The sequence below is a fragment of the Mustela lutreola genome, chromosome 6 (genome assembly GCF_030435805.1).
Source record: "Mustela lutreola isolate mMusLut2 chromosome 6, mMusLut2.pri, whole genome shotgun sequence".
Taxonomy (NCBI): domain Eukaryota; kingdom Metazoa; phylum Chordata; class Mammalia; order Carnivora; family Mustelidae; genus Mustela; species Mustela lutreola.
The window spans coordinates 146606355-146633844 of record NC_081295.1 but is presented as its reverse complement, the minus strand read 5'-3'; the positions used below and the strand labels follow the sequence as shown (position 1 = coordinate 146633844).

Below are 27490 nucleotides of genomic sequence, written 5' to 3'. Positions count from 1 at the left end.
CTTACCAGGTTCTATTTTGCATGTTGACAACAGTACATAAATATAATCTCCTAATCTAGTATCACACCTTTTAATCTGAGAGGAAAACTATTAATAAGATCCTGCTTTCAACACTAAGGACAATGTGTCTGAAAATTATTCCTGGGGGGTGCGGGCAGAGCAGGGAGGGTTCTTGGGAGGGGGCATCAGGTTAAAAATTCAGTGACAGGGCGCCTTGGTGGCTCAGTGGGTTAAGCCTCTGCCTTCAGCTCAGGTCATGATCTCAAGGTCCTGGGATGGAGCCCCGCATCGTGCTCTCTACTCAGCAGGAAGCCTGCTTACTCTTCTCTCTGCCTGCCTCTCTGCCTACTTGTGATCTCTCTCTCTCTGTCAAATAAATAAAATCTTTAGGAAAAAAAAAAAAAATCAGTGACAATATGGCCGTAATAATAAATAAAACTGTAGTCATAAAAATGAAACGTACAGGAAGTTGGCAGACATTCCCAAGTAAATGGCACGAATGCTACACTGAGGGCCTCCATTTCCCAGATCATCTGTGTCTCAGTTTCCGTGAGGGAGTTAGGAGACTGAGTACATGACCAGAGTCAGAACTGAAACCCAGGGCTCTGGCTGCGTGACCTCCGCGGGCCAGGATCCAAACCTCACCTGGGAGGACAGGAAGGGGAGCCCAAGCCTGGCCCCTCTTCCCAGCCTTGTTTCCTCAGCTGCAAGTTGGGGAACGCAGCTACCTCACGGGGTTGTGGGGAGACTAGAATGGGAGAAATACTGCAGGGCTTGCGGGGAGGTATGCATCCCCTCGATGGCAGCTTACTAGCCAATGGAGAACTCTTCTTCTTTTAAATGGCATAAAAGCTTTCAAGAGCAGCTCTGGATAGAAACCAGCAGACCAGTAAGGGCTCCACACAGAAATCCCTGAGACTGCTCTGTGTTTACCAAATGAGACATGACAGAGCTTTGGGAAATGCGTAACACTATACAGACAGTGCATTATAACTAGTTGTCTACAAGGAAACAACACCAGGCTTCCTTCCAGAATAAAAAAAACTGAAGAATGGTCCTCAGAAAGGACGGCATATAGGACATGCGGCCAAAAACGGGCTTTTTTTCAAGCCATGTTTATTAGGGTTTACAATCCCACCAGTGCTTTCAAACATCTTTCAGCTGTGGGAGAAGGACCAACGTGGTCTTCCATTCCTGCTGGTTTAGAAACCAGGATGCCCTAAAATGACAGTTTTCAAACTTTTTTTTTGATAGTGGAGATCTTATGAGAACTCGCCCAATGAGTAAGAAGCTGCTATGACTGGAACAGAGCTAGAAGGGAGACCCACCACACGAACTCCCCGCTAAGTCACTCCTAAACCCTTGCTGTGGTCTCCTGAGAGCCTGTGAGAAAGGCAGACCAGCTGAATGAGAAGCTCCTTTGTGAACACCATCTTTGTGTGAGGAGCTCGCACTGACTGAAAACCTCATCTGCTCTCAATCCTGGACGTCCTTTCCACGTCCTTCCCCAGCACAAGAGTAGAAACACGTCACTGGACAAATCGCACCCAGTAGATAATATATATTTGGGGAGATAAAAGTGAATAAAGGGAAGGGAAGTTGAGCTGCAAAGGTCGAGAAGACAAAAAAAAAAAAAAAAAAAAAATCACAGCAATCCAGAGAGAGACTCTGTTCCACTCATGTCCTCTGACTTTCCAATAGAGGAGACTCCACTGTAGATAAGGTCCCACGGTTTTTTCAAGGTAGAGCAAAAACCTCACCCAGAGCCCAACACCTCTGGGGCACAGTCACCACAGAGCCAAGGTGTCAAGTTCTAGCTGTATTACATATTGGCCTGACAGGACTTGAAACCAGTAAGCTTCTTAAAAATCTCAATTCCATACCTATGAAATGAGAGGAGACTGTCAGACTACCTCAAACAAATGGTTAGGGTCAAACACACAAATACCCAAGAAAGATCCTGAGGAAACCATTCTGTCTGAAGAAAGGAAGTGCTAGGTTCTACAGAAACATGGCTTCTGAAAGGAAAGGCTATGTTCCCTACATAAAAACTCCGTGTGTAGGGGCTCCTGGGTGGTTCAGTGGGTTAGCCTCTGCCTTCGGCTCAGGTCATGATCCTGGGGTCCTGAGGGTCCTGGGATCGAGCCATGCTTCAGGCTCTCTGCTCAGCAGGGAGCCTGCTTCCCTTCCTCTCACCCTCTGCCTGCCTCTCTGCCTCCTTGTACTCTCTCTCTCAAATAAATAAAATCTTAAAAAAAAAAAAAAAACTCCGTGCGTAAAAACACAAATGGCGCACACACGATTTCCACGTTAACTACTCAAGAAAGAAATTTAAAAGTGGACATGAAGCTAAACCATCTCCTGGCAAACAAAACTCAATTTAAGGCCATGTCATCAAATATTAAATTTACTGATCTTCTCAATCTGTGAGAAAAATCCTACGTGTCCTTCCCGGGACAGTCCGGCTGGCTAGACAGCAATTCACTTCTGGATCCTGACTGGGCTCTGGTCTACGGAATCGGTGAAAACACTTCAGCCATCCATAAATACTGCCTGAAGGATCATAGAGAGTGTTCCCCCCACGGAGCAAATGTAGTTGCTTGTGAACATGTGTAAAAAAATCTCCAAGGCCAAGGAACCAGCCCCATCATCCAAAATGCTCAGACAGCCCTCATCGTATCCGAAAAGATTTTATAAAAAGCCAGTGTGAGGGGCGCCTGGCTGGTTTGGCCCATGAAGCACACGACTCGACCTCCAGGTTGTGCGTTCAAGCCCCCATTTGAGCACAAAACTTACTTTAAAAATATGAATTTAAAAAGTCTGAATAAAAGTTTAAAAAAAAAATGAAAAATCAATGTTAAGAGACCGTGGTTGTCCAGTCAGACAGAAGCTTCACGTTTTACAGCCCAGGGGCTTGGTCAGGGACTGTGGGGCGGAGCACTGGGTGTGAGAAGATTGGGTTGGGAGGAGACAGAAAGCTCCTTCAGGCTTTTCCTCCTCCAAGAAGGAGGCAACCACCTAACAACGTGGCAACCGTTTGGAGGCCACCACCAGGTGACAAAGCTCTGGGGTATTCCCCGAGCGCCCTCGTGAAGCAGACAGGGAGGCCTTCCATTTCCGTGCCGGGAACAGCTTCTGGCATTTTCCACCTTGCCTGCCACTGGCGCGCGCCTGACTTTAAGAGATTTAACAAAAAGAGTTATAGCCCCCAACTTCCTGGAGTTTTAATTAAACTTGGCTTGCACTTCTGAACAACCCTCAAGTTTTTATTTTGTTCTGTAGGCCCACGAATGCTTTTAAAGGAGAGCTGCTGTGAAAGGGGGGGGGGGGGGGGAGTTCTCTGCAGCTGCGGGTGAGCATTCTGCCAAGAGCCCAAGAGCCGCACAGGAAGAAGGCTCCCGTGTTAAAAATTTCCAACCGGGAGATTTACAAAACAGCAGGGGAGAATGGATGCAGGAGAGGAAGACGTGTGCATGTGAAAGATTCTGCCAAAAGCTCCCCTTTTTTGTTGTTGTTGTGAAGTCCCAGGGGCCTCGGGAGGCTGGTCATGCTTCAGCGATCCTAGCTCCCTCCCCTTCTACCCCCATTCTGAAGCCACCGCCTTTCGGGTATAAGGCAGAAGCACTTCTTAGCAGCTCCTTTCTCTCACCCCCACCTCCCCAGGCCTCCCCCCCCCTCGCCCCTCCACTCCCCAAACAACAGTCAGTTCTGCCACAACTGGATAATGGAAAGAAGCTTGGAGGGGGGTGGTGCACAACCATTTCCCTCGGACTAAATGAAATCCCAGACTAAAGCAGCTCTCCGGAGAAGGAAATGACAATCGTTTGCACAAATGAACTTTTTCAGTTTAGTTTCTATCCTATTAGCAGCAGCAAGATAACGCCTGTCAACAGTCAAAGCTCAAAGATGAGCTGTGTGAGAGCACTTAGGGTAGGAAAATCTGGCTCTGCCCTTACGGAAAAGCTAATTTGGGTCGAGCAGGCCGCCTGAGAAGATTCGGAGGTTTGGCTTTCAACTTCTGTACCAAGTGATGGGCATCTGGGCCTTCCACAGCAAGAACAAAATGGAGGCTGCCATCTCTTACCCCCAATTCCAGTGACCAGACAGGCAGTGAGGAGTAATGGTTTTGTGACCCGTCCACCATGGTCTGGGCTGCCTTCACGCCCACGGTAGGCAGAGAGTACGAAGGAGTCATGGACTCATCTCCCCTCCAGAACTCGGGGGTGAAGACCTTAGAGGTTCTGACCCAGCAGCATCCTGGGAGTGTGTGTGTGTGTGTCGGCGTGCGTTCCAGGGAACCAACTTTCCTCGTGCGGAACTCTCAGGTGAATGGCCCCCAAGTAACACGACAACACCCACAGGAACACAAGTAAAACACACAGCCCTCTGGGGATCAGCATGCACACAGCCCAGTCCCTGCCAGCCCTTCCAGACGAAGGTACAGTGACAAAGGGCTGTCAGACGATCGGCCAGGAGGCTCTCTGAAGTCCTCGGTCATGAAACGAAGGTGAAATCCTACTCCTCCATCACCCCCGACTCCCAAAGGCAGAAAAGCCAATAAACTATCCTCCCACAGTTCCCACAGCTTGCCTGAAACCACTCAACCAGAAAACACTAGAACCAGCACAGTCCATTCCCAGGGTACTGGGAGCACCGTCTACATTTCACCAGGAAAACCGATGCGAAGCCCGGAGCTGTACCTGGACTGATTCACGAGTGACACCCCTGCTGGGGGTCGCAGACCACTAGGGCACCCCCTGCCAGGGCACCCCCTGCCCTGCCCGGCCAGCCAGTTTGGATTCGGGTGCTCCTGTCCCTGCTACTGAAGTCCCCAGCCCTTCTGCTTCCCCTCAAGCTCAGCTCTGAGCCACAGCTGGGAGGGAAAGCTCTACACTGGGTGCCTGCTAGTGACCGGCTAGCCTGAGATTTTTCTGGATGGGTGTTGGACACCGAGGTCAGGAGGACGGCCCGCCAGGAAGCTCAGGCTCTCTCTGGACATATCTGTTGTGTGCAGAGCGGTGAGCTCACCCTCGCTCTCCCCCCACAGGCGGAGAACAACTTAACTCACGGTTGGCCAGGCAACATCTGTGTCAGTGGAAGCCCTGCAGGAGCCACACCTGGGTGCAGGGGAAAGAGCAGGCCTGTGTGCGATGTGGGGGGCACACATACTAAATACCTCCCCTTTGCTCAGGGAGGCAGGTGCATCCCATTTTACAAGGGAGAACACTAAGGCTGGCTTTAAGTGGAGGCCCGGTGGTTTTCTGTGGCGCTCAGCTAGTAAGCGGCAGGGCGGGCCTTCAGTGGTCCACCCTGATCTGGAGCTGGCAAGCGAATGAGGTCCCCAGGGGTCACAAGGTGACGACATTCACTTGAACTAACAGACACGAACACACACACATACGTGCACGCGCATTACAATCACTTGGGACAGGTATTCAACAGAACTGCTAAGAACAGAAAGAAAAATGCCATACTTTCAAAACAAAGTAGAGCAAGAACACACTGTTGCTTCAGGATGGTTTCCCTAAAAGTGGAGGGGGCTGTGAGCAAGGATTCCATAAGCTTTCTGGAAATCTATCACAAGCGCCCCAGCCCCAGGAGAAAACCAGGCGGGGCCCATGACGGTTCCCACCAGCGGAACCGGCCTGGTTCCTTAGCAGGCCCTACAACCCCGCTGTCTGCCCCCACCCCGGGGGGGGAGGGGATGCCGAGTTCACTGAGGCTACTTCCCTTTTCACTGTTACTGTTCCAGGGGTGTGTTTGTGTGTGTGTGTGTGAGAGAGAGAGAGAGAGAGAAATGAAGACAGTTAAAACTCTGAACTGGTTATTTGTATTTGCTCTCCGCTGAAGCTTACTGTCAGAGTTAAAATGTACTTGTCCATCCTCTCCCCTCAAGAGTTCATTAGGGGCGCCTGGGTGGCTCAGCTGTTAAGGGTCTACCTTCAGCTCAGGTCACGATCCCAAGGGTCCTGGGATCCAGCCCCGGACTGCATCAGGCTCTCCGCTCAGTGGGCAACCTGCTTCCCCCCACCCCAACTTCCCCTGCTTGTGTTCCCTCTCTGGCTGTCTCTCTGTCAAAATATAAATAAATCTTAAAAAAAAAAAAAAATGCTCTTTACAAAGGGAGGCCATACAAGGACCCTCCCAAACTGCTTAATCAGCACACAGACCACATGGGAATTCATCAGACCCACATATTCTCTTGCGCCCCAGGGGATCCATAGGGCAAAACGCAGAGACGTAAAGGAATTAAGAAGGACCTGTGTGCCGATGCCTTGAGGTCCAAAGCTGAGCAGTACTGACCTTTAATTTGGAGACCCTGAGCCTCGTGCCATCCTTTTTATGAATATGCGAGAGCTGCAGAGACCTGACAGGCTCTGCTTTGCAAACCTAAGCAGACTGGGCACCGCCTCCACCCTCCTGCTTTCATGAAGCAGGACTTCTGGAGAGACCCATGAGCTGAGAAGGGGGCTAGGAATAAATCAGAGGCAGCTGGGACAAGGCTACGCTAGCCTGTGAAAGATCACGTATGCGTGTCTAGTGGCCAAACACAGGCTTGCCCGGCCCAAAAGGGCCAGGAAACGCAGCCACGACTAGACCGAGTCCCTGCAGAAAGGGGCTGGCATCTGCTGAGGGACCCTGGGGAACAACCCCGAACTGACTGGACAGGGAGATGTCCGGTGGGTCTTCCTACAGCCAAGAAGTAGCCTTAACTTATGTATCTATGGGGAGAAATGAAACCATTACCACTTGGCAAAATCAATTCCCAAACCATTACCACTTGGCAAAATCAATTCCCAAACCATTACCGCTTGGCAAAATCTGGATTCTGCTCCAGAAGGTTACTGGAGACCCTGAAGTCCCAGCTGCCAACCCTGGACCTACCTGGGGCTGGGAGGCTGAGGAAGCCTTTAAAATTCAGTTGCAATTAGCCTAAATAAGGGACTAAAAACAAAAGAAGGCAAATCTAAGCTTGGGGTAGGGATCTCAAGAGACAAGAAATTCCCTGCCCCCCCCCTGTCCCAAAGAAGGTCAGCCCCACAGCAAGGACTGGCGCTGCGGCCGTTCAAGACCAGGGCTGGGCTGGATCCGGCCAACAGGACGAGGCCAACCGACTGGTCCTGTTCCTTAGCCTTGTGCTTCTGAAGGGCGGTCGAGGTGCCAACTATTTTAAAGCTCCAACACACTAATTCTGTAAACAATAACGGCGCAGCCTGCACACTGCAACACTGGAATGGATTCCTCAGCTTGGCCTCATCACTTATGCAGCTGATGAAACAAACACTGACAGCTTTTTTGCATTTGTAAAGGCCCCACAGCAGCTGTGGTGATCCCACCATAGAGCAATGAATTAAGCCTGAAACCCAGCTGGGTCTGAACAGAAGCCCTTTTTGCACAATACAGCAAGACTATCATTGTTAACCTAGGCATTATTGGGAAATATTCTGCATTACATTAGAGGGCAGTTCTAACTCAATTCTTAAAATTAGCTCTAATAAGCAATTTTTAGGATGAGGGATGTGGCATTTGCTTTTGAAATGGCACAAGGAGGTGGATAGGTTCTAGGTACAACACACAGAGGCAGCTGGGCAGAACAGGACACAGATTTCCAGTTAAACAATGCAAAGATGAAAAAAGTAGCTCCTTCTTAGATATTCTCTCTCTCATACACACACACTCCCTCACTCACACCTACCTTCTAAACTGAGGTGGGTATCTAACCTTGCCAATTCTTGGTTGGTTGGCCACTACAGAGAAAAAAAAAAAAAAAACGCCAAATGTAGCCATCTGCTGGGGCTTCCCATTGGGTAAGCCAAAGCAATGACCTGAGCACAAGAGTCAATGTGGGACAGAGAGGTGGACCAGAAAAAAACGGTGTGAAAAAACATGATGAGCATCGTGAGTCAGAAACATCTGTGACACCAAACTTCAGCGCTATGTAATAAATAAGATTCCAAATGCTGACAGACAACGCTGGTCTTCGGCTTCCAGTTTTCACCAGGAACCTTGAGATAAGGCACAGACATCCATACCATGACGACGTCTGCTCCTCCAGAGTGAAGACACGCCCTCTGCACCTCCAGACAGTCTGGAACACCCTCGGGCCAGTGAGGACACGCCCTCTGCACCTCCAGACAGTCTGGAACACCCTCGGGCCACACGACATTTTCAGACACCTCCCCCCCCCACCATTCCACCTCTGTTCTCTTGCCTCCCAATTTCTCTGAACGCGTAAAAGTAAGCAAAAAGTTCCTGATTCAAAGAAGAGACCCAGATCATCTCAACAATTTCACACCAACTCGGGGAAAAAAAATAAATCTGGTACAAATCAAAAACATAAAAAAAAAACATGGCACCATCCCTCTTCCTTAAAACAACTCCCATTTCTTAAAAGGAGTTCATTATGAAAAACCTCGGAAGTGCTTTTTTGTTTAGGCAAAGCAGGCCTGGAGGGACCAGGAAAATCAGAGAGAATTTCTGATAGACAATGGTTCTATGCCCCCAAGGTGTCCTGCCCAAAAACCACTCACATAACCATGAAGAACTTTCTGGACTCTGAAGGTAAAGTCTGGGCAACAGTCCTCCTAGCCCTTCTTCATGCCCCCAGAGAGGACCCAGAGTTTTTATTCTACCCTCCCCCACAAACTCTATGTGTATCTGAGAGACCCAGTACCACAGTCAGAAACACCTGAGCATTCACAAAACGCAAACTTCGTGAAGTTCCACCGTTTTTTTCACACCAAAGTGGAGCACACGTGGGTCCAGCCGAAACTTCTGTGAACACTGTTTACAGTGTGCCAAGGGGCCAGGGAAAAGTGAGGCCACTCTTGGCCCCCCTACACACACAGTGATGAGTGGCACTCAGGGAGCTAGGAGAAGGAGAACCCCAGTCCCCAAAGGCAAACCCAGAGCCCCAGAAGGGGAGAGGCCACCGCGGCACTCGGCTGAACGGAGCACACAGGGACCCAAGCTGAGAGACTCGCTTAGCAGGTTAACTCAAGAGCAGTAAATAAACCTGGTCACGAATGGGTTGGATGTTCCAGGTTTTCTAACTGGAGATGTTCCAAACGAATCTCACCCCACGCACCCACATACACAAACACTTGCACACAAATGTGCATGGCAGCATCATTCACAACAGCCGAAGGACGAAAAGTAACCCAAACCGGCTGATGGACGGATTAGCAAAATGTGGTATGCCCATACGGCGAAATACTGTGTGGTCACAGAAAGGAACCTGAGCGCTGGTCCAGGCTAACACCACGCGTGAACCTTGAAAATGTTACGCTTAAATGAAAGAAGCCAGTCACAAAAGGCCACAGATTGTAGGATTCCATGTATACGCAATGTCCAGACAGACAGAAAGTGGATCAGTGGCTACCGGAGACCACAGAAACTGGGATGAAATGTGGGGTCACGGTCAGCGGGTATGGAGTTTCTCGGGGGGGGGGGGGGGGGGGGTGTTTGACGGAAATGTCCTGAAACAGATCGTGATGATTGATGCCTGCACAACTCTGAATGTATTAAAAATCACTAAATTGCTGGGCGCCTGGGTGGCTCGGTGGGTTAAAGCCTCTGCCTTCAGCTCAGGTCATGGTCTCAGGATCCTGGAATCGAGGCCCGCATCAGGCTCTCTGCTTAGCAGGGAGCCTGCTTCCCTCTCTCTCTGCCTGCCTCTCTACCTACTTGTGATCTCTCTCTGTCTGTTAAATAAATAAATAAAATCTTTTTTTTTTTTTTAAATCACTGAATTGTTAAAAGGGGGGGGGGGGGGGAATCACATTCACATCCAAAATCACTCAGGGAAAAGACTGAGATGCTTAAAATGCCTTCCGTCTTGAGCTACCACTGAAACGCCAGAAGAAAAATAGTTGATGAACTGCCAAACGAACTGGAATAAGTTGGAGATGTAGGAGAGTTTTAAAAAAAGAAAGGCTAAAATGGGCTGACACTCTTGCTAAAAAGATACAGCAGCAAAGGACAACAGTGTGTGCGAGAACATACAAAATGCTGCAGTTAAACTTACAAGTGCAATGAGGGGCACCGTGGATCTCCCCCAAAAAGTATAACCTGTAACTTCAGCTTCCTAGTCGCCACCCCCCCCCACTCTGGAGCTCTGCTGTGGGCTTTAATTAAGAGCATGGGAGTCTGCCGTTTAGGTGCATTTACTCAATGCCAGGGCCTATCCAGACAAAGCCTTTCGATGACTTTTTAAAAAGCCATCTTTGGAGTTGATTTTTTTTGTTGTTGTTGTTTTTTAAGATTTTATTTACTTATTTGACAGAGAAAGAGATCACAAGTAGGCAGAGAGGCAGGCAGAGAAGATGGGGGAAGCAGGCTCCCTGATGAGCAGAGAGCCTGATGCGGGGCTGGATCCCAGGACCCTGAGATCATGACCGGAGCCAGAAGGCAGGCAGAGGCTTTAACCCACTGAGCCAGCAGGAGCCCCTGGATTTGTAAATTGGGTAGGAAGCACAGAGGAGGGGGCTCTCGAAGTAAATTAGGTATTATTTATCAACTTTCCAGATCTTTCCACACACGCAGGGAGGATTATCTGCTGTGGATGGGGGCGGGGGGAAAAAGCACCCGAGCCATCATCCCAGGTCTTCCCCAGCTCCCATACAATGTCTGCCCCAAGGAATAATCACTTGTACCTGGGGGCACAGTGGTTCTGTGCTTTACTGAGATGACCACAATGTACAAAGAGAGTAAAAGGACTCCGCTTACTACACGGTACCACTGAGGTCTTCATTGTGTTAGACATTGTGTTAGACAACTGTAAGCAAATAACGTTGGCCTGAAAATCTTTATTAGCAAGTCAAAGATGATGGCCCTCCTTGGTGAACTGACTGCTCTTTATGTTCTTTATAATCATCATTATTTACACTCCCGAAAGGCTTTGCCTGCTGCTCCAACAAATTCTGGAAAGAAATAACATGACAACTTCAGCAAGTCTCCTAGAAGAAGGAAAGTGAAAAAAAGAAGTTTGGAGAGAAAACCGTGGATCATTCTGGGCCATGTCAGCGCTGGGGCTGGGATGGCGTCACTGAATTCGAGCGTGGAGCAGAATCCCGAGAGAGAGCAAAGAAGACCGCCTCCGAGCTTCAGATGTTCCCCAAAGTCAGATGGGCCCTCCCTGCCTCCCAGGGCTTTCCAGCTTACCAAGGCCAAGAGAGAGAACCCGTTTTAACAGCATCATTAGAGTTCTGACTTAGCACAAGGACAAAACAGTGTGTTTCTCACCTAGACAAGAACGCAGTTGTAACATGAAGCTTTGCAAGTCCGTATCTGCAGCAGAAGTTTCTGCAGGACTAACTGATGGTATGAAGACGGGAGTTTGGGGGGGGGGGGGGCAGCCAGTGGATTGAAACAAGTAATCCCCAATCTCTTCAACCGGGAGACTTGGCCCGTGGCTCCGATATGCCCAGAGCCCAGACTCTGGAACAATCAGGCGAGCCAAATGTGTTCCCTATTTAAAGGAGGTTTCCTTTCACTCTGTCAGCCACCTTTCAGATTCCAGCTAAGTTTAAACCACAATGGTTTGGAATCCTAACAGTAGTTTTGACGATTACGATACAGAATGAGTATTTGAAAACATTTTTAAAGACACAGGACGCTGAATCATGCACGAACATCTCCCAGTCGCTACCGCCCGCCCCCCGACAAAGAAGTTCATTATTAAATCCAGAACCTTCCCTGGCACCCCCACACTGTGGGGAAAAAAAGTGATAAACCATCCTGGCATTTACACAGAAACCTGATCTCTGCCACTCAAGGATGTTACTGCCACTCAAGGATGTTACCACCGCTGGGGATTACTTTCATGCATCTTTAAAATTCTTGCAGATTAAGAGTTCTGTCAGGGTGTCAATACCAATATTACTTAACAGAACTCGCCTTTAATTAAAAGTTTTATCTCCAGTTTCCAATGCTAAAGCAAAAAGCTACTCGGCCCCAACACTGCTGGGTCGAGAAGGACAAGAAATTGCTCCCCGTGTGTTTTCATGTGGTTGTCACTTTTTGCAGCTAGGAAGTGAACTTCTTTCAGATCAAAGCAAAAATTATTTGCTCCCAGGAAGACTGCTCATTATAGCCTTAAGTCCTTTTTTGGAATGAGGGTGCGGTATATGTAAGTCAATACATAAAATAAACACACCTCCCAAAAAAGGGAGAACCAACTAGGGAGTCCAACCAAAAAGGCTGCAGGGTTGGCAATGTTAAAACCGAGCTAAAATCAGGCTCAAGGAGACCACCAAACCCCTCCAGCCCCATTCCTAAATAAAGGCCCAGGAATGGCTCTGCAGGGGACCCCACCCAAATTTCAGGCTTTTCAAACTGTTGAGAAACCAAGTCTACTATTCATTTGGCACCTTTCAAGGGCAGCTGGCCTTTGCCACTTGGAATTATCCAGATGAAAAGGAGTCACGTGGCAAGTGCAGGGGACCAAGTTTTGTGGTGTCGTGACCAATGCAACTCCAGCAAGACAACACAACTAAAGCCCGTGAAACCCAAGCAGGGCCAATTTCACCGGGACTCCAGGCCGTGGCTCCTTATGTAAGGCCTTCCACTCCCGTTGGCTCTTTTAGCCTCCAACATCAAGACATTATTACGAGCCGAAAATAGAACACATGGAGCTTTCATGCTCTGGGCATGAAAGAATGGAAAAGGGGGCAATTTGGGTAAAACCAATAAACATTCAAGTTCTACCACATCTCTAAAGGGACATCTTGACTAAAGAACTAAAAAGGAAGGAAAAGAGGTTTATCCAAAAGTATTCTCTTATACACCAAAAAGTAATGCTTCTTAGCAGTGCTGTGATATCACCTCGTCCTCATATGCCAGGGTGGGAGTTTCAGGGGATTGGGGGGCGGGGGTGGAATCCAGCATCTGAACAATCCAGAAGTGTGGCCAGTGTAGAGAGCAGCCTGCATTTTCCCCTTAAGTTAGGAAGAAAAAGTGAGTCTTGGTGAAAAGGGAAGTGCTGAGCACCTGCATTATTTTCACTTTTTTTTTTTAAGATTTATTATATTTGAGAGACAGAAAGAGAGTACACACGGGGGAACAGGGGCAGAGGGGGAGAGAGAATCCCAAGCAGACTCCCTGAGCGCAGAGCCCCCACATGGAGCTGGATCCCAGGACCCTGAGATCACGAACTGAGCCAAAACTAAGCATCAGATGCTGACCTGACTGAGCCACCTAGGCGCCCCTTATTTTCATTTCTACCTTCTTCCTCAGACACTCAGACATGCTATATAATCAGCAAAGAAGATAACCCAGAAACACTATATTCCCTCTTCAACCTTGAAGCCAGACACAGAAGGACAGCCACAAAGACCGTGGACTTAGAAGAATAACAGAATCTAGGTAACAGTTTATAAAGCACTTCCCCATGGACTCTGCTCCTCCAAAATGACCTTGACAGTAAAGGTGTAATTCTCCCCCATTTTACAGATGGAGAAACAGAAACTTGGGTCAAGTGATCTATCCAAGGCCATCTGCTCTTTTCCCATTGTTTTTGCAGTCCTGCTGTCAACCCAACTACAAATTCTTTGAGGACAAGGATGATAACCTTTTCCCTAACACCTAACCCGGGCTAGAGCACGGCAACCAGAATGTGTCAGCTGTATGTAACTGAACGGTCTGCCAAGCTGGGCCCCAAAGGGGCCTCTGTCACCATGCAACACCCACCTCCAAACAAGGCTGAGATTCCACATCCTCTTTTTTTTTTTTTTTTTAAGATTTTATTTATTTATTTGACAGATATCACAAGTAGGTAGAAAAGCAGGCAGAGAGAGAGGGGGAAGCAGGCTCCCACCAAGCAGAGAGCCCAACTTGAGGCTCGATTCCAGGACCCTGAGATCATGATCTGAGCTGAAAGCAGAGGCTTAACCCATGGTCACCCCAGATTCCACGTCCTCTTGATGCATGTCAATCCTCACAATAAAGCATTTCATGAACAGGAAACATGTTCACCCTTTAGACTACTGTCCTAAAACAGCGCGCTGGGTTCTTAGAGCAATTTTGTTTTACAAAGTGATGTCACCTATCTGATTTATCTCATCCGGTTGGAATGCCCTGAGAGAGGACCAGGAAAGAAAACAGAAACTTAAATAAAACCCAACTTCTTCACTACTTGTTACAAAGGCCTGTAGTAGCGTTTAAAAGCCTACAAAGGAACAAAGCCGTCAGCTTCATATGCACTACCTAGAGGGCTACAGGTGAGCACAGCCTTTCTCCAAGAGAGAACAACGTGGTCACAAGGTTCTCAGTGTAAACAGGGGGCACTGCTGGGGCGCCTGGGTGGCTCCGTGGGTCCGGCGCCCAACTCTTGATGGCGGCTCAGGTTTTGATCTCAGGGTCATGAGTTCAAGCCTTGCACTGGGCTCTGTGCTGGGCGTGCAGCCTACTGAAACAAACAACAAACAACAAAACAAACAAACAAACAGGCACTGCTGAGCCGGTAACTCCACTTTGAGGAATCTGGAGTGAAGTGAATACATGGAGATGAAGTCTACCAGGTACATCATTTTACACAACAGGCCGCAAACCAAAAAGGCCATCAAGAACGGGCAGGTCGGGTAAACTGTGCAGAGATCAACCGATACCCCGCAGCCATGAAAAATAGTTGTGCACTGTCGTATTTTGATTGAGATAAGATATAAATGCAAAGAGCACAGAACAGAACATCACTTGGGGAGCATGCGCCCAGACACGTCAAACCACCCACCCACACACACACACACACACACACACACACACCCCTCCACAAGTGCAGGAATGCCCGGTGTGCAACTGTAAGGGTTCTTAACACTTGCAGTCCTCCGATTTGAAAGATTTCTTATGAAGCAAAAAAGCTGTTTTCAAAAGGGGACAAAGTGGGGGCACCGGGGGGGAGCTCAGTCCTTAAACGTCTCCCTTCGGCTCAGGTCATGATCCTGGAGTCCTGGGATCCAGGCCTGCATTGGGGGGGTCCCCGCTCAGTGGGAAGCCTGCTTCTCCCTCTCCCCCTGCTTGAGCCTGCACGCGCACTCACTCTTGCACTCCTTCTCTGCCTTGCCGTCTCTATGTCAAATAAATAAAATCTTAAAAAAAAAAAAATTGGACAAATGCTATTGGCATATAGGTACAGGCTTACAAGTGGATTTTGTTTTCCCGTGAAAATGAAATCCGTGACTGCCGCTCTCAATGGGTAAGACAGAATCCACCTGGAAGGAGGCAGGATCTCTGAGAAATGTGTGCAAAAACAGTAACAGAAAGCCTTCTGCTCTATCGGGGGCTGGATTTCATGCCCTGGCTGTCACTGACCAAATGTGTGACCTCAGGCAGGTCGCTCAATGGCACCAGGCAGGTCGCTCAATGGCACCAGACACCTCTGTTTTCTCAGCTAGGAGATTTTCTGCTTAGTTATGCTTATCTCTTTCTGCTAGACCCATACCAATTCCCTCCCACAACTAGGTAGTATCAGACATACTCCAAAAGCTTCACCTCAACAAATATTTCCTCAGCTGCCAACTGACATTAGACCTGGCCCCTCCTCTTGGAGGGTTAATAGGGTCAGACACAGACAAACATGAATTCCAGTGTCCAGAGGTAGGTGTTAAGGAGTCAGGCCGACAAAGAAAAGGGGCTTAGTCCTGCCTGACTGGAGGATGGGGCTGGCAGGCTGTCCAGCAAGGCCTCAGAAGGGCCAGGCGGGCTCCTCGGGCAACCCACATGAGGAACCAGGAAGTGCAAAGGCCAAGGGGCCAAGTGAGTTCTGATAAACAAGTGACAGGACAGGCTGGAGGGGGGGGGGCAAAAAGGTCTTCTCATGATGTGCTGAGGACACACTGGGTTCGGATTTATCCTGAAAGCCACAGGGAACCAATGAAGGATCATGATCGGATTTTCAATTTCAAGGATTACTGCTCCAAGATCCGGTTTAAACATCTGGGTGAAACCTCTTCGTGCAGGGATTCGGGGCCACGCTCATCCCTACCGTCAAACCTGCCTCCGGTCCACCACCCGGACGTGCCCAGGAGTCAGGTGCAGGATGAAACAGTGCTTCAACAACAGGAGTGGGGCTCGGAAGAGAGGACTTGGAAATGGACGTCTTCTAAGGCTGCTTATTTGGTTTCTTAATAGGCAAAGTAGAGAATTCATTTGACTCGTTTATTTCTGAGTTAGTCAGGAAGGCTGCCGCCAGGCCAGATGTGTCCAGGTTGGTGATTTCCAACCCTGTAATGATACCTTGACCATTTGTGCGGGCGTATGCAATTTACAAAGTGCTTTCACATCAAAAATTTCATTGGCTCTCCCGGTAACCAGCCCAGGAGGGGCACGGAACCAGTTTTCCAGATGAGGAAGCAGCTCAGTGGGGTTCCGTGGCCTGCAGTAACACAGGACCCAACCTTGAACTCAGCTCTTATTCCCAATCCTGTCCATTACCACAGAGGTGCTCTATCTATTCACAGCGAGCCTCTGAATGAAATCTGGGGAACGCATTACGGAAGCCCACGTCCTAGTAGGAAGGCATATGAGCGAAGAACCAAACACTCCAGGTTTTAATCACGTCTATACCCAACCTCTGCCTCACAGAATGGGCATCCATTCAGTTGCCCTCCTTCTGCAAACCTATGGAAGGAATAAATGCAAGAAACACATGCTCAGTCTTAATCCCTGCTCATTTCCTCCGGGCATCTGTTTCGGCCCCCACAGGCACCAAGCACTTTAACAGGTGGCAGCAACAAGAACCAAGAGATAACCATTGCAGATCAAGCCAAAACCAAAATTGTGCTTAGGAAATAACAAGAAAAAAAACCACCCGAATTTTTTAAAAAAGGGAAAAAACAAAAAAAAAAAAACAAAAGAAACACAAGGCACCAAAAGGTCTCCCACACTCTCCTGGATCATTCATTCACAGCGAAACAGAGGGTCTCCTGATGGAAGACACACACACACACACACACACACACACACACACACCACCCTCTCACTGCCACACACCCCCAATAAGAGTACTGGAAAAGACCTCCTTGCTTCCACTGGACAAAACAGGTGTGTGAGGGGAGAGCTGTTTTGGGAGGAAAAAGGGGGCAAAACTATGGCTATTGTGTTAACCTTCTAGGATTCCGGGTAACTAAACCCTGCTGGTGATGACTTTTCAAGGCACACTGGCCTTCCTCTTCATGGGTAGTGGAGCTTGACAGACTTACAAAATTAGAACTTAATATCCAATTTAGGCCTCTCAGGCAGCACCAGCCCTCAAAAACAGCTCTCAAGAACTTCCATCAGTAGGCTTCCCCGTTCTAACCCCCTCATACGTTCTATGAATATATGAGTAATTATGTATACTGTTCCCATTACTCATGCGGCTTCATTAGCATATCTGGGCAGCCTCTGTTTACCACAAGGCCTGGACCCTGGTGAGGACCAAGGGCAAATGATTTCCCCAGCGCCCCACAGCCCCCAAAGCAGTGAAGTCAGGGGCAACAATACAAGAGAAAAAAAAAAAGTATCCAGTCGATCTGTCACGCCCCTGCGACGAAAGCAGGTTCTTGGAAGCCTGGAGAAGCTTACGCGCCAGCCGGGCCTCAGGTACCACCGAGAGGACAGTGGGGGACACGTACAAAAACACAGAGCACAAACCAGCCAGTCCCAAGGGGTCCTGGGATCTCAGCTCTTTTTCTAATGAGAACTCAAGGAGACAGCCAGCTGGGGATAAGGGGGTAGCTCCACCAACTGGTGTTGAAAAAAACAACAAACACAAACACGCACTTGAGACCGATGTACTCCTCCTGTTCCAGGGCGCTGATGAACTGCCTGAACTTCCCCAACTTTCTCAGGCATAAAACCCCTCCAGTGCCTGCCCAGAGCCCCAGGTAGGGCCTTTCCTCCCTCTCTGTGGGGCTTCAGTGATCATTCATTTTACGTCCCTTTCATCTGGATGGAAAAGGAGGAAAGAGAAACGTAGCCTTTAACTCTCTGGCCAGCGTCTCTCTGCCTTAGTTTTCTCTTCTGTAAAATGGACTCAAAAGCCTCTTTTTCGGGTGTGAGCTCACTGTGGAAACAGATGTGGGCGGCGACTTCCGAACTGACTGGGCCTGGTCTTCATGATGCCTTCAGCAGGAGTGGGTGTTGTGCGGCCCAACTGCGGAGTTTTCTACCATCCAAGCTCCTCTGGCACATTTCTTCCAACTTCAAAGAGAACCCCGGGAGAGAAGGGCAGAGTTTCCACAAGATTAGCAAAATCTGTTGCGAAAACAGTGTGGAAGTAGAAAGAAAGCCAGACAGACACCCGAGAGGCTCAGGTGGGACCTGACCTGTGGGACAGGATCTACATCTGTAAAACACAGACCCTTTCTGACCCCAGACGTCCTCAGAGAACAAGAGATACAAGCCACGCGCAAGCAGAAATGGGAACAGCAAGTGCCGGAAGCAGGCAGGTTTCCCTGACCAGGAGCCAAGGGGTATCCAGCCTGTACCACCACGGCCTAGAAGGGTTAGCTCTGCTGTTAGTGACTGTACTCTGGATTGGCAATCAGTGAAAACCCTCTTATTAAAAAGGGTGAGGCTGGGGCACCTGGGTGTCTGTCTTCTGCTCAAGTCATGATCCCGAGGTCCTGGGATGCAGCCCCCCACATCGGGCTCCCTGCTCGGCAAGGAGTCTGCTTCTCCCTCTCCCTTTCTGCTCCCTCTTGCATGGACTGTGTGCTCTAATAAAATCTTTTTTAAAAAAAATTTTTTTTAATATTTTATTTATTTATTGGACACAGAGAGAGAGATCACAAGTAGGCAGAGAGGCGGGCAGAGAGAGAGGGAGAAGCAGGCTCCCCACTGAGCAGAGAGACCGATGTGGGGCTCGATCCCAGGATCCTGAGATCATGACCTGAGCCGAAGGCAGAGGCTTAACCCACTGAGCCACCAGGCACCCCCAAAATTTTTAAAAATAAATAAAAGGCATGAGGCTGGCAGAAGGTATGGTGTTAACTGAAGGCCCAAGAAAGATTTTAAAAGGAGAAGAAAAATCTCACTCAAGATGGTCTGCAAGAGGGGCGCCTGGGTGGCTCAGTGGGTTAAGCCGCTGCCTTCGGCTCAGGTCATGATCTCGGGGTCCTGGGATCGAGTCCCACATCGGGCTCTCTGCTCAGCGGGGAGCCTGCTTCCCTCTCTCTCTCTCTGCCTGCTTCTCCATCTACTTGTGATTTCTCTCTGTCAAATAAATAAATAAAATCTTTAAAAAAAAAAAAAAAAGATGGTCTGCAAGAAAAGCACAGGAATTAACAGCGATACCAAAGTCATCGGAGCTCCCTCCTAGAATGAAGGAAGCCTCATGAGGATGAGGCAGGCAGGGAAAAGGCTTTAGGGGCACAAAAGGAACCAGGAAAAGGGGAGACTGAGACCTTGGGGGTGGGGAGTGGAAGGAGGGAGGTAATAGTATCAGAGGTCACCTCCTGGAGATGGAAAAACAAGGAAAGATAAATGGATTCAAACTAAGAAACTGAGATTCAATTGGTGTCCTTGCCATTAACAGGTAGGTTTAAGGATCTGAAAGGGAACAAGTCTTCGGCAGTATCTCCTAGGTGAGACACAGTAATTAAGGTTGCCGGATTACAAGATACAAGCTTCTGAACTCCATATAAACTAGGTGCAAAACCCCTAATCTTTCTGCCCCCTGCCATCCAGGGATTGACACAACTGTGTTTTTGCCTCCGCAGAACTGATCTAAACGAAATCACCTGCGCTACCCGGCAAGCGGTAATAGAGAGTCAGGCGGCTTTCATACCTGGGGATTAAAACTAAATACAATGGAAAAGTTCTAATCAGAGGTGATAGGGGCTAGAAGCTGGTTAGCTCCTGTAAAGCCTGTCGGTAGGAAAAACCTTAAAATCCATGTAGATTTTGACATTCTAACGTAAACACCTAAATGTACTTTTAATAAAAGATGGCTTGAGAATTCCAGTGTTCCACGTTATGCTTTTTTGGTGTGTTTGTTGGGAAGAGAGTCTGGGTGTAAATGAAGTTCGGTTCCCAAAGGGAATCACTTGCCAAACCCATGTATGTACCCGATCCTTGAGATTTTCCCCGAGTCTTTTAAATGGCAGGCCCTTGTCTAATTTAATGTCCTGTTTTGTTTTTTTAGTAATTCACATTTATTAAGTGTTCCCAAAACAGTCAACTTAGAAGTTTTCACAACTCTCAAAAAAAAGGAAAGAAAGAAAAAGAAACCAACTCTCTTTCCACACTTGTTCAAAGGTTTACATAATATTTAACTGTAATTGCAATAATAAGTCTAACTGGAATAACCAGATTTGGAAACAAACAACTGACACTTGGCAAGCCTTCTGTGGGTGGGAGCCAAAGGGGACAGAGGCACACACACCCCAGGGCTACTCACTGACCAGGACCATGCTGCTGGGGGGTATGACAGCCAGGATGTTCTGCAGCCAACGGAGCAAGTAGGTTGGATAGGTAGAAGGCGGTTAGAACAGCGGTTATGTAATCCCGGGGGAGCCTTACAGACAGACCACTAACAGGACTAGAACAATGCAACAGGCGCACCTGGCTGGCTCTGTCCCTGGAGCATGCAACTTCTGGATCTCCAGGTTCCGAGTTCGAGTCCTCCCTTGGGTAGGTATATAAATTACTTAAAAATAAATTCTTGGGGCACCTGGGTGGCACAGTGGATTAAACATCTGACTCTTTGTTTCAGCTCAGGTCATGATCTCAGGGTCGTAAACTCTGATTTCAGCAGGGTTGTCTGCTTAAGATTCTCACTCCCTCTCCCTGTGCCCCCATCAGGCTCGCTGGCTCACGCTCTCAAAAAAATAAAATCTTTAAAACATAAAATACATTCTTTTTTCTTTTTTTTTTAAGATGTTTTATTTATTTATTTGACAGAGATCACAAGCAGGCAGAGAGGCAGGCAGAGAGCAGGAGTGTGGGGGAGGGGAGAGCAGGCTCCCCACCAAGCAGAGAGCCCGATGCGGGGCTCAATCCCAGGACCCCGAGATCCTGACCCGAGCCTAGGGCAGAGACCTAACCCACTGAGCCACCCAGAAGCCCCCAAATACATTCTTTTTAAAAAAGAATAACGCAACAAAAGATCAAAAAAAGAAACCTCTTACACTGCAAAACTTTTTAACCGTTTTAGATAAAAATGCCAGGAACCTGGGTCCTAAGAACATCACGATCAGGGGCAAACCTTAAAAATACTCCAGCTTGGCCTTTACCAAGTGTTTTAACGTACAAGGCTTCATATGACTTGTCTGTGTCATCTCTGAATAGTTCCATTTTAAACATAACAGACACCCGCTAGATACTCCAACAAAAGATTTTCTTTCTGAATGGGAGAAGCTTAAATAACCTTTGGAGCAGAGGTATATATGAACACTGGAGTTATTTCCAAGGCAGTTGGAAGTGAGTCAACAGCCCCCAGCTCAGCAACAGGAACTGACTGGGATGACCTACTTTGAGAAAAGACACAGCCATTATTCCATCTGAATACCAATTAATTCCAGGTGGCTCTGCAGGCCAATGGAAGACACGCAGGTCAGGTATTTGTCTACAAGGAAGGGATCATCGCACAAGTAACAGTAACTCGTACTATTCTGGGCCATAACTTCTTTTTCCTTTTAAATTTATAGGACAGACTTTGGACGCCTGATGTTCTTCCTTCCATAATCTCTCCATACAGTAACAGCCCATCAAGCGCCCCTGCGGTATACACTTAGGCAACAAAGAATGAAGTTCTCCAGAACTAGCAAACAAAGAACATGGCAGGAAGAAGGCCATGCAAATAGCGAAGGAAAGGAAAAACACAGCAATTAAATGACATGTACGGGTTGCTTTTTTTTTCCCCTCAGAACTGTGAAATAACCCAACAGTGTAATATTGGGAGGGTGGAGGTGGGGAGCTCATAAATCCTGCCACTGTATTTTGGTGTACTTCTTTTTTCTTTATAATTTTATGTAATTTAATTATAGTAAATCCTGTTTTTGAACCTTGTAAAGTCAACTTTTCCCAGCTCTGCTGAATCACACTGCAACTCCTACATCAGAAAATCAGATACTTAAAGCATGACGGGCTAGTGGTACAAATTCTGCCTGAGCTGTCCTAGAAATCAAACCGGTAATTTGTTTTGGTGCTCGCCACATGATCTTCGTGTGGCCAAAAAAAATAATAATAATAATAATTTCCAACTCAAACGTGCTGTAAAGCTTCAAAAATCAAACCGTTCTGAAGCCCAGATACCATCCTCGTGATTCTCCCCAGGAATAACCCATCCAGTGGAGTAACGGAAATGGCAGAAAACATCCATGGAGCAAAGACATGCGACTGTTTTTGTTGTCCAAGTGGATTGGGGCTTTGAAAGCAAATGTTTTCAGTGATTCAAGGTATTAAGGAGTGAGTCGTGCCCAGCACAATTAAGATGGGATTACATTACAATTTGTGTTTCTCAAGGTTGCCACTTAATACGAAATATAACCATCATTTCTCCCAAAGCCTGCCATCAACAATCGCGCCCCCAAACGCTGCTTAGCGGAGGCAATAAACTGAAACTGAGTGGCAAGGCGGCAGCAGCTGGGGCTACCAGCTGGGGCTACCCGAGGCCAACTGGAGGAAGTGTGCCGCCTTCCACCAGCTCGAGGGCTAACACCCCTTGACACAGAGGATACTGTTTTACATCTCTCCTGCACAGGATCCTTCCAGGTACAAGTGAGGGGCAAAGGCAGGTGTTACCTTTTCCATTCTACAGAAGACTCTGAACAGAGACTCAGACTGCGAGCCTCCTGTCCTACCGTCCGGAACTACGAAGCCCAGGGCACCCCAGTTGTCCACGTGCGCTTCCAAGAACACCTCTCAATGATGAAGTTTTCCCAGCCCCCGCCCCGAATGATAAAGCACAGACCCCGCACAGCGAAGGAGAAGCTCCAACCCCTCCCACGGTGTTACAGGGCTCCCAGAAAGAGCAACAGTTGCTGCTGAACAGGACCGCCCGGAAAGGCATCCCCCCACACCCCCCAAAGGCACCCCAAACACGACTTCGAGTGACAAGCTGGCCAAATCCACAACAGTCCTCCTACAAAGCAAAGCCTTCCCTGCATAAAGTTTCCTTGCTTTCTCAAAAGCACTGCTGAGCGATCCCAGCGACCACCGTAGTCCTGCCACACCGTCAGCAGACCTGGAAACAGAAGAGGCGAGACACATTTCTGCAGAAAGGAGGCGTCTCCTCCCTGCTCCCCACCCCCTAAATGGAACCGGAGCTAGGTCGGCAGCCCTCCATGGGGGACCAAAGGCTCCCAAGCGCTCACCTGCGGGGAAGCGCAGCGTTTCGGGGCGGAAGGCGGAGGCCGATCGCATCCTCCTCCTCCTCGACCTCCTCCCCAGCTGCAGCCCAGCTCTCCGCCGCCGCTCGCTTCCCTCCTCCCCCGGCCGCCCCGCCGCCTGGAACCTCCCGCCCGACTTTTGACGTCACGGAGGAGGAGGAGGAGGTTCCACCCGGGCCCGTCCCTTTGTGACGTCACAATGACAACAGAACGCGGCCCGGAGCGTCCGGGAACCCGGAGCCGCGGGAGGGGGGACGGAGGGAGGAGGGGGAGGCCGGCGCGAGGCGGGGGGAGAACGGGGGGGCGGGGAAGGGGCGCGCTGACGTCTCGCCGGCTTAACCTGTTGCTCTCGAGACTGCGCTGGAGCCGGCGGGCAGGGCCGCGGGGAGCCGTCCGGGCCGCCGCCGCCATGCTCCGCCGTGCGCTCGGCGGGGGGCGCCCGCTGCAGCTGTGCGCCGCGCCGCCCCCACCCGGCACGCCCCCGCCCCCCCGACCGCGCGCCGCGCCGCACCGCCCCCTCCCCTCCCTACCCCGGGGCCCAGCAGGCCGCGCCGCCCCCGCGCCCCACCCACCCGCCGGCGGGCCGGCCCGCGCCGAGCCCCGAGCCCGAGCCCGAGCCCGAGCCCGAGCCCGAGCCCGAGCCCCGGCAGCCCGGAGCCCGGCGCCGGAGCCCGCAGCCCGCCCCCTACAGGCCACGCGCGCGCGCCCGCCCAGCCCCGGCCCAGCCCGCCGCGACCCCCGCACGCCCTCCACTCCGCTGCCGGCTCGAGCACGTCGGGAACATCGGGAACACCGGCTCCGCTCCGCGCCGCTCCCCCGGCGTCAACTCGTGCTCAGCCTCCCGCGGCCGCCGCCGGCCACGGGCTCGCGGCCGGACGCCCGGACTCGACACAATCCACTGACTGCCAGCAACACAAAAAAATCCCACCCCACACCGCTCTCCAACTTAGCGAGGTCTGGGATGGGGGTCGGGGGGAGGGGTGGGGGCGACGGAGGCGGTTCTTGTCCAAGTTCTACCCCATTTGCTTTGTGGCTGCGCCCGGATCGGACGTGCCCCGGGAAGGCGTCCACGCTCCAAGGCAAGGTTGTCTCCATGCAGTTTCTACAGCCCGAGTTTAAACTAGTCCTTTGCATTCTACCCAGCCCTCTGCAATGCGGATGTATTTTAATTCTTAAATTCTTTAGGGAACAGCTTTTTTAAGTTGAGCTTGATTATTTAACCTTGCATTTCTTTCATAGTTGAAGTTTACGTGCCTAGATTAGAATCAGCCCTCTAAAAGAGGCATTCGGCTTTTTCATTAAATGTATTATTTTTTTTTTTTTTTTACAAAAACCACTGCCCCGAAGGTCATCTACCATTACACACATCACGCTGCTCAAAAAGGGAAAATATTAACACCAATTTGTCGACTCGAGTTAAATAAAACTTTCTTATAACGTTGCATTATTCCTAGTGTATGTTCATTTGGGCTTTAAAAAAAAAATGGGCTCTTTGATTTAAAGCATGCAGCTAATCACCGATCACTCGAGTGCATATTTGGTTAATCCTCCGTCCCCCTCTACCCTCCCTCCCCCCAAACTTAAAAAAAAAAAAAAAGCCATACACAAAACAAAAACACTCCCCATGCCAATCAAAACGTAGCTGTACTATGCACAAAACAAATTTAACTATTCCAAGCCATTTAAATCTCTGAATAATCGCCCAATTTCAGAAGCCTAGTTAACAGGGAGAATTTATTTGTAGTCACTTACACATGCATTCACGTAGCTACTTAGAAACATTAGCTATATTGTATGTCTTTTTCCCCTAAAACTGGAAACCATGAATTTTTAAACAAAACCAGTCCCATTATTAAAGTCAATCCCAACAAATGCATTCGCTGTAACATGATTCCCAACTGGTTTACGTTGCGAACCAAATAAGCCAAACGACCATATACATTAAATTTGATGTGCCAGTGCAAGGAACAAGATCGCCATAATCGGACCCTCGATTGCAACTTAAAGGGCTTCCAACACACACGCGTTACACGATTTTACAAATAACATTAATAATAATAACACAAGCTCATTTGCATGCAAAGTGCAATATGGGGCCAAATCCGCCCGAGAATGCAGTTTAGTTACATTACCGCAGCCCCCCAACCCCCTCCCCAAGCACCACCAAAATCCCTAGCCTTTCATCTAAAACTAGATTATGGTTGTGTCATTCGAGGTCAATTTATTCACTTGAGGTATCGCTACACCAATCTGTTTTTTCATCCAAACTAGGCAGACACGACTTTGCCTGAAAAGCCCTCTTTCAGAAAAGAAAGAAACAGCCTTATCGGACGCTGTGTTTAAAAACCCTTCAGCAGCAGAATTATCTATAAACTTGACATTCACAGCCATTGCTTAAAACTGCAAGTCAAAGGATGTGTTGTTAAGAGCACTTACGTATTTCTTCTGAATGATATTCCTCTTGGGTCTTTCCTTGCTCATTCTGAGATCCAAATGCTGATTGCAAAAGGGGACAATTGCTTCATGAATTTAAAGCCGTCAGAAATTTGCAAAAAAATATCCTGGTGGTTTTTATTGTTGTTGGTGGTGGTTGATCTTGTAATCCGACTTTTCTTCCTCTTCCCCCAAAGCCCGATTCGCCTTGAAATAAATCCGAAATTGGGAAGGAAAAAAAAAAAAAAAAAAGAGCCAAAGACGAACGAAGCAAACAAAAAAAAATTCACTTTAGTAAAACACTCATAATGGAAAATTTCCCCCGAAACACACACACACACACAAAAAAAAAACCGACGCCCTTCACTCCCCCCCTTTTTCCTCCAAAAACTACATCAGCGAAACGTGAAGGTCCTTAGTGTCTGATCTGTAGTTACATCTTGGAAAAGAAAAGGGAAAGATAAATAAAAAATGTTGGAAGTCACGTTTGTGCTGCAGCAGCAGTGCGAGCAGAAGAGTCAACTCCAGCGGCGGCGGCGGCGGCGGCGGCAGCACCACAGCGAGGGCTCGCCGAGTCTCTTTTTTCCAAGCCCCCTAACCAATGAGAGAGAGGCTATCCAGCCCAACTTTAAATGGACTCTGCTTTTATACAAGTTAGGGCTCCTCGGGTAATTCCCCGACGGACGCCAGCCGAAAACTCCCACAGCTGAGCCGCCAGGCGCCCGCCTACTCCGGCGCCGACCGACCCCGGCCCAGTCCAGAGGACCCCCGCAGCCCCGTCGACTAGACACCCGAGAAGCTTCGACCAACCCTTCCCGGGCAAACCGTCAGCCGTCGCTCCCACGCCGAGCCTAGGAGTGGAATTGAGAGAGGCTCCCTAGCCCAATGCATGGCACGCTCGGTCGCTCCACCTCACCCCCTTCCCCAGCTTGCCGCTCACCCCACTACCGCCACACGCCAGCCCCCGCCACTGCCCTCGAGTCTACCTGCAGCCGGGCAGCTGGATAACAGTGCCCCAGGACGCCCGGCCCCGGGGAGAGCCGCCTATTCCCGGGGCACCTTAGAATAGTCCCCTTGATCTTCTGGAAGTTGTAGTCCCCCGACTACAAAATGGCTATGGCCACGGGAGCGGGGAACTACAATTCCCAGCCTGCCCCGCAAGCCTGTCACTCAACTCCCCACCCTCCTCCTCGCCCCCTCCCCCTCACCGGCCCTGCCAACAAACGCTTGGATGTGTCCCGCGTGTGACACTGCTAGAGGCTGGCTCGGGATTGGCCCGCAGAGCGTGTGGTCCGCGAGCGAGGAACTCCCCACGCCGGCCCGCCCCCGCCCCCGGGCCCCGGCCCCCCTCCCCCGGCGGCGCCCCGCCCCCACCCGCGGCGCGAACCGCCTGTGGAATCGAGGAATCGCGCGCGCGCCGGCCCGAGCCGAGCGGCGGGGGAGGGACGCGAGGCTTCTAGGGGGAAGGCCTCGGAGCGTGGCGGCGCGGGGGGCGGTGGCGGCGAGGGGTTGGAGCCCGTCCTAAGGAAAACTGGGCCACGCACCAAGAGGAATCCTCGGTGCGAACTAGTTGATCGGCGGCGCCTGCTGCCTCTGCCGCGCAGCCGGTGTCAGCTCAGGACACCGCCTCGCGTATTCGCACACGGCGTGCTGCGGCCGGGCCCGGGGTAGGCTGAGGTCACCTCGGCCGGCGCCCCGCAGCCGCACGCGCTGGAAGGCCACCTCCTGGCGCGGCACGCGGCCCGCCG

The 27490-nt window shown here is 49.8% G+C and overlaps 1 protein-coding gene across 4 annotated transcripts in view; it reads right to left on the bottom strand.

Annotated features, from left to right (window-relative positions):
- Window positions 1-26858, bottom strand: part of JARID2 (jumonji and AT-rich interaction domain containing 2) — a 257486-nt gene extending 230628 nt beyond the window's left edge. Inside the window, exons 1-2 of one of the 4 annotated variants that reach the window (XM_059179390.1) lie at window positions 26729-26858; window positions 25746-25949 (exon numbers count right to left, since the gene is read on the bottom strand). In XM_059179390.1, coding sequence (XP_059035373.1) covers window positions 25746-25790 — 45 coding nt within the window. In that variant the 5' untranslated portion in view covers window positions 25791-25949; window positions 26729-26858. Of the gene's footprint in view, window positions 1-23294; window positions 23407-25745; window positions 25950-26227; window positions 26297-26728 lie in introns of those variants that run through there. The other 3 variants (XM_059179391.1, XM_059179388.1, XM_059179389.1) reach the window with 3 other exon arrangements.
- Between the last annotated feature and the right edge of the window lie 632 nt (window positions 26859-27490).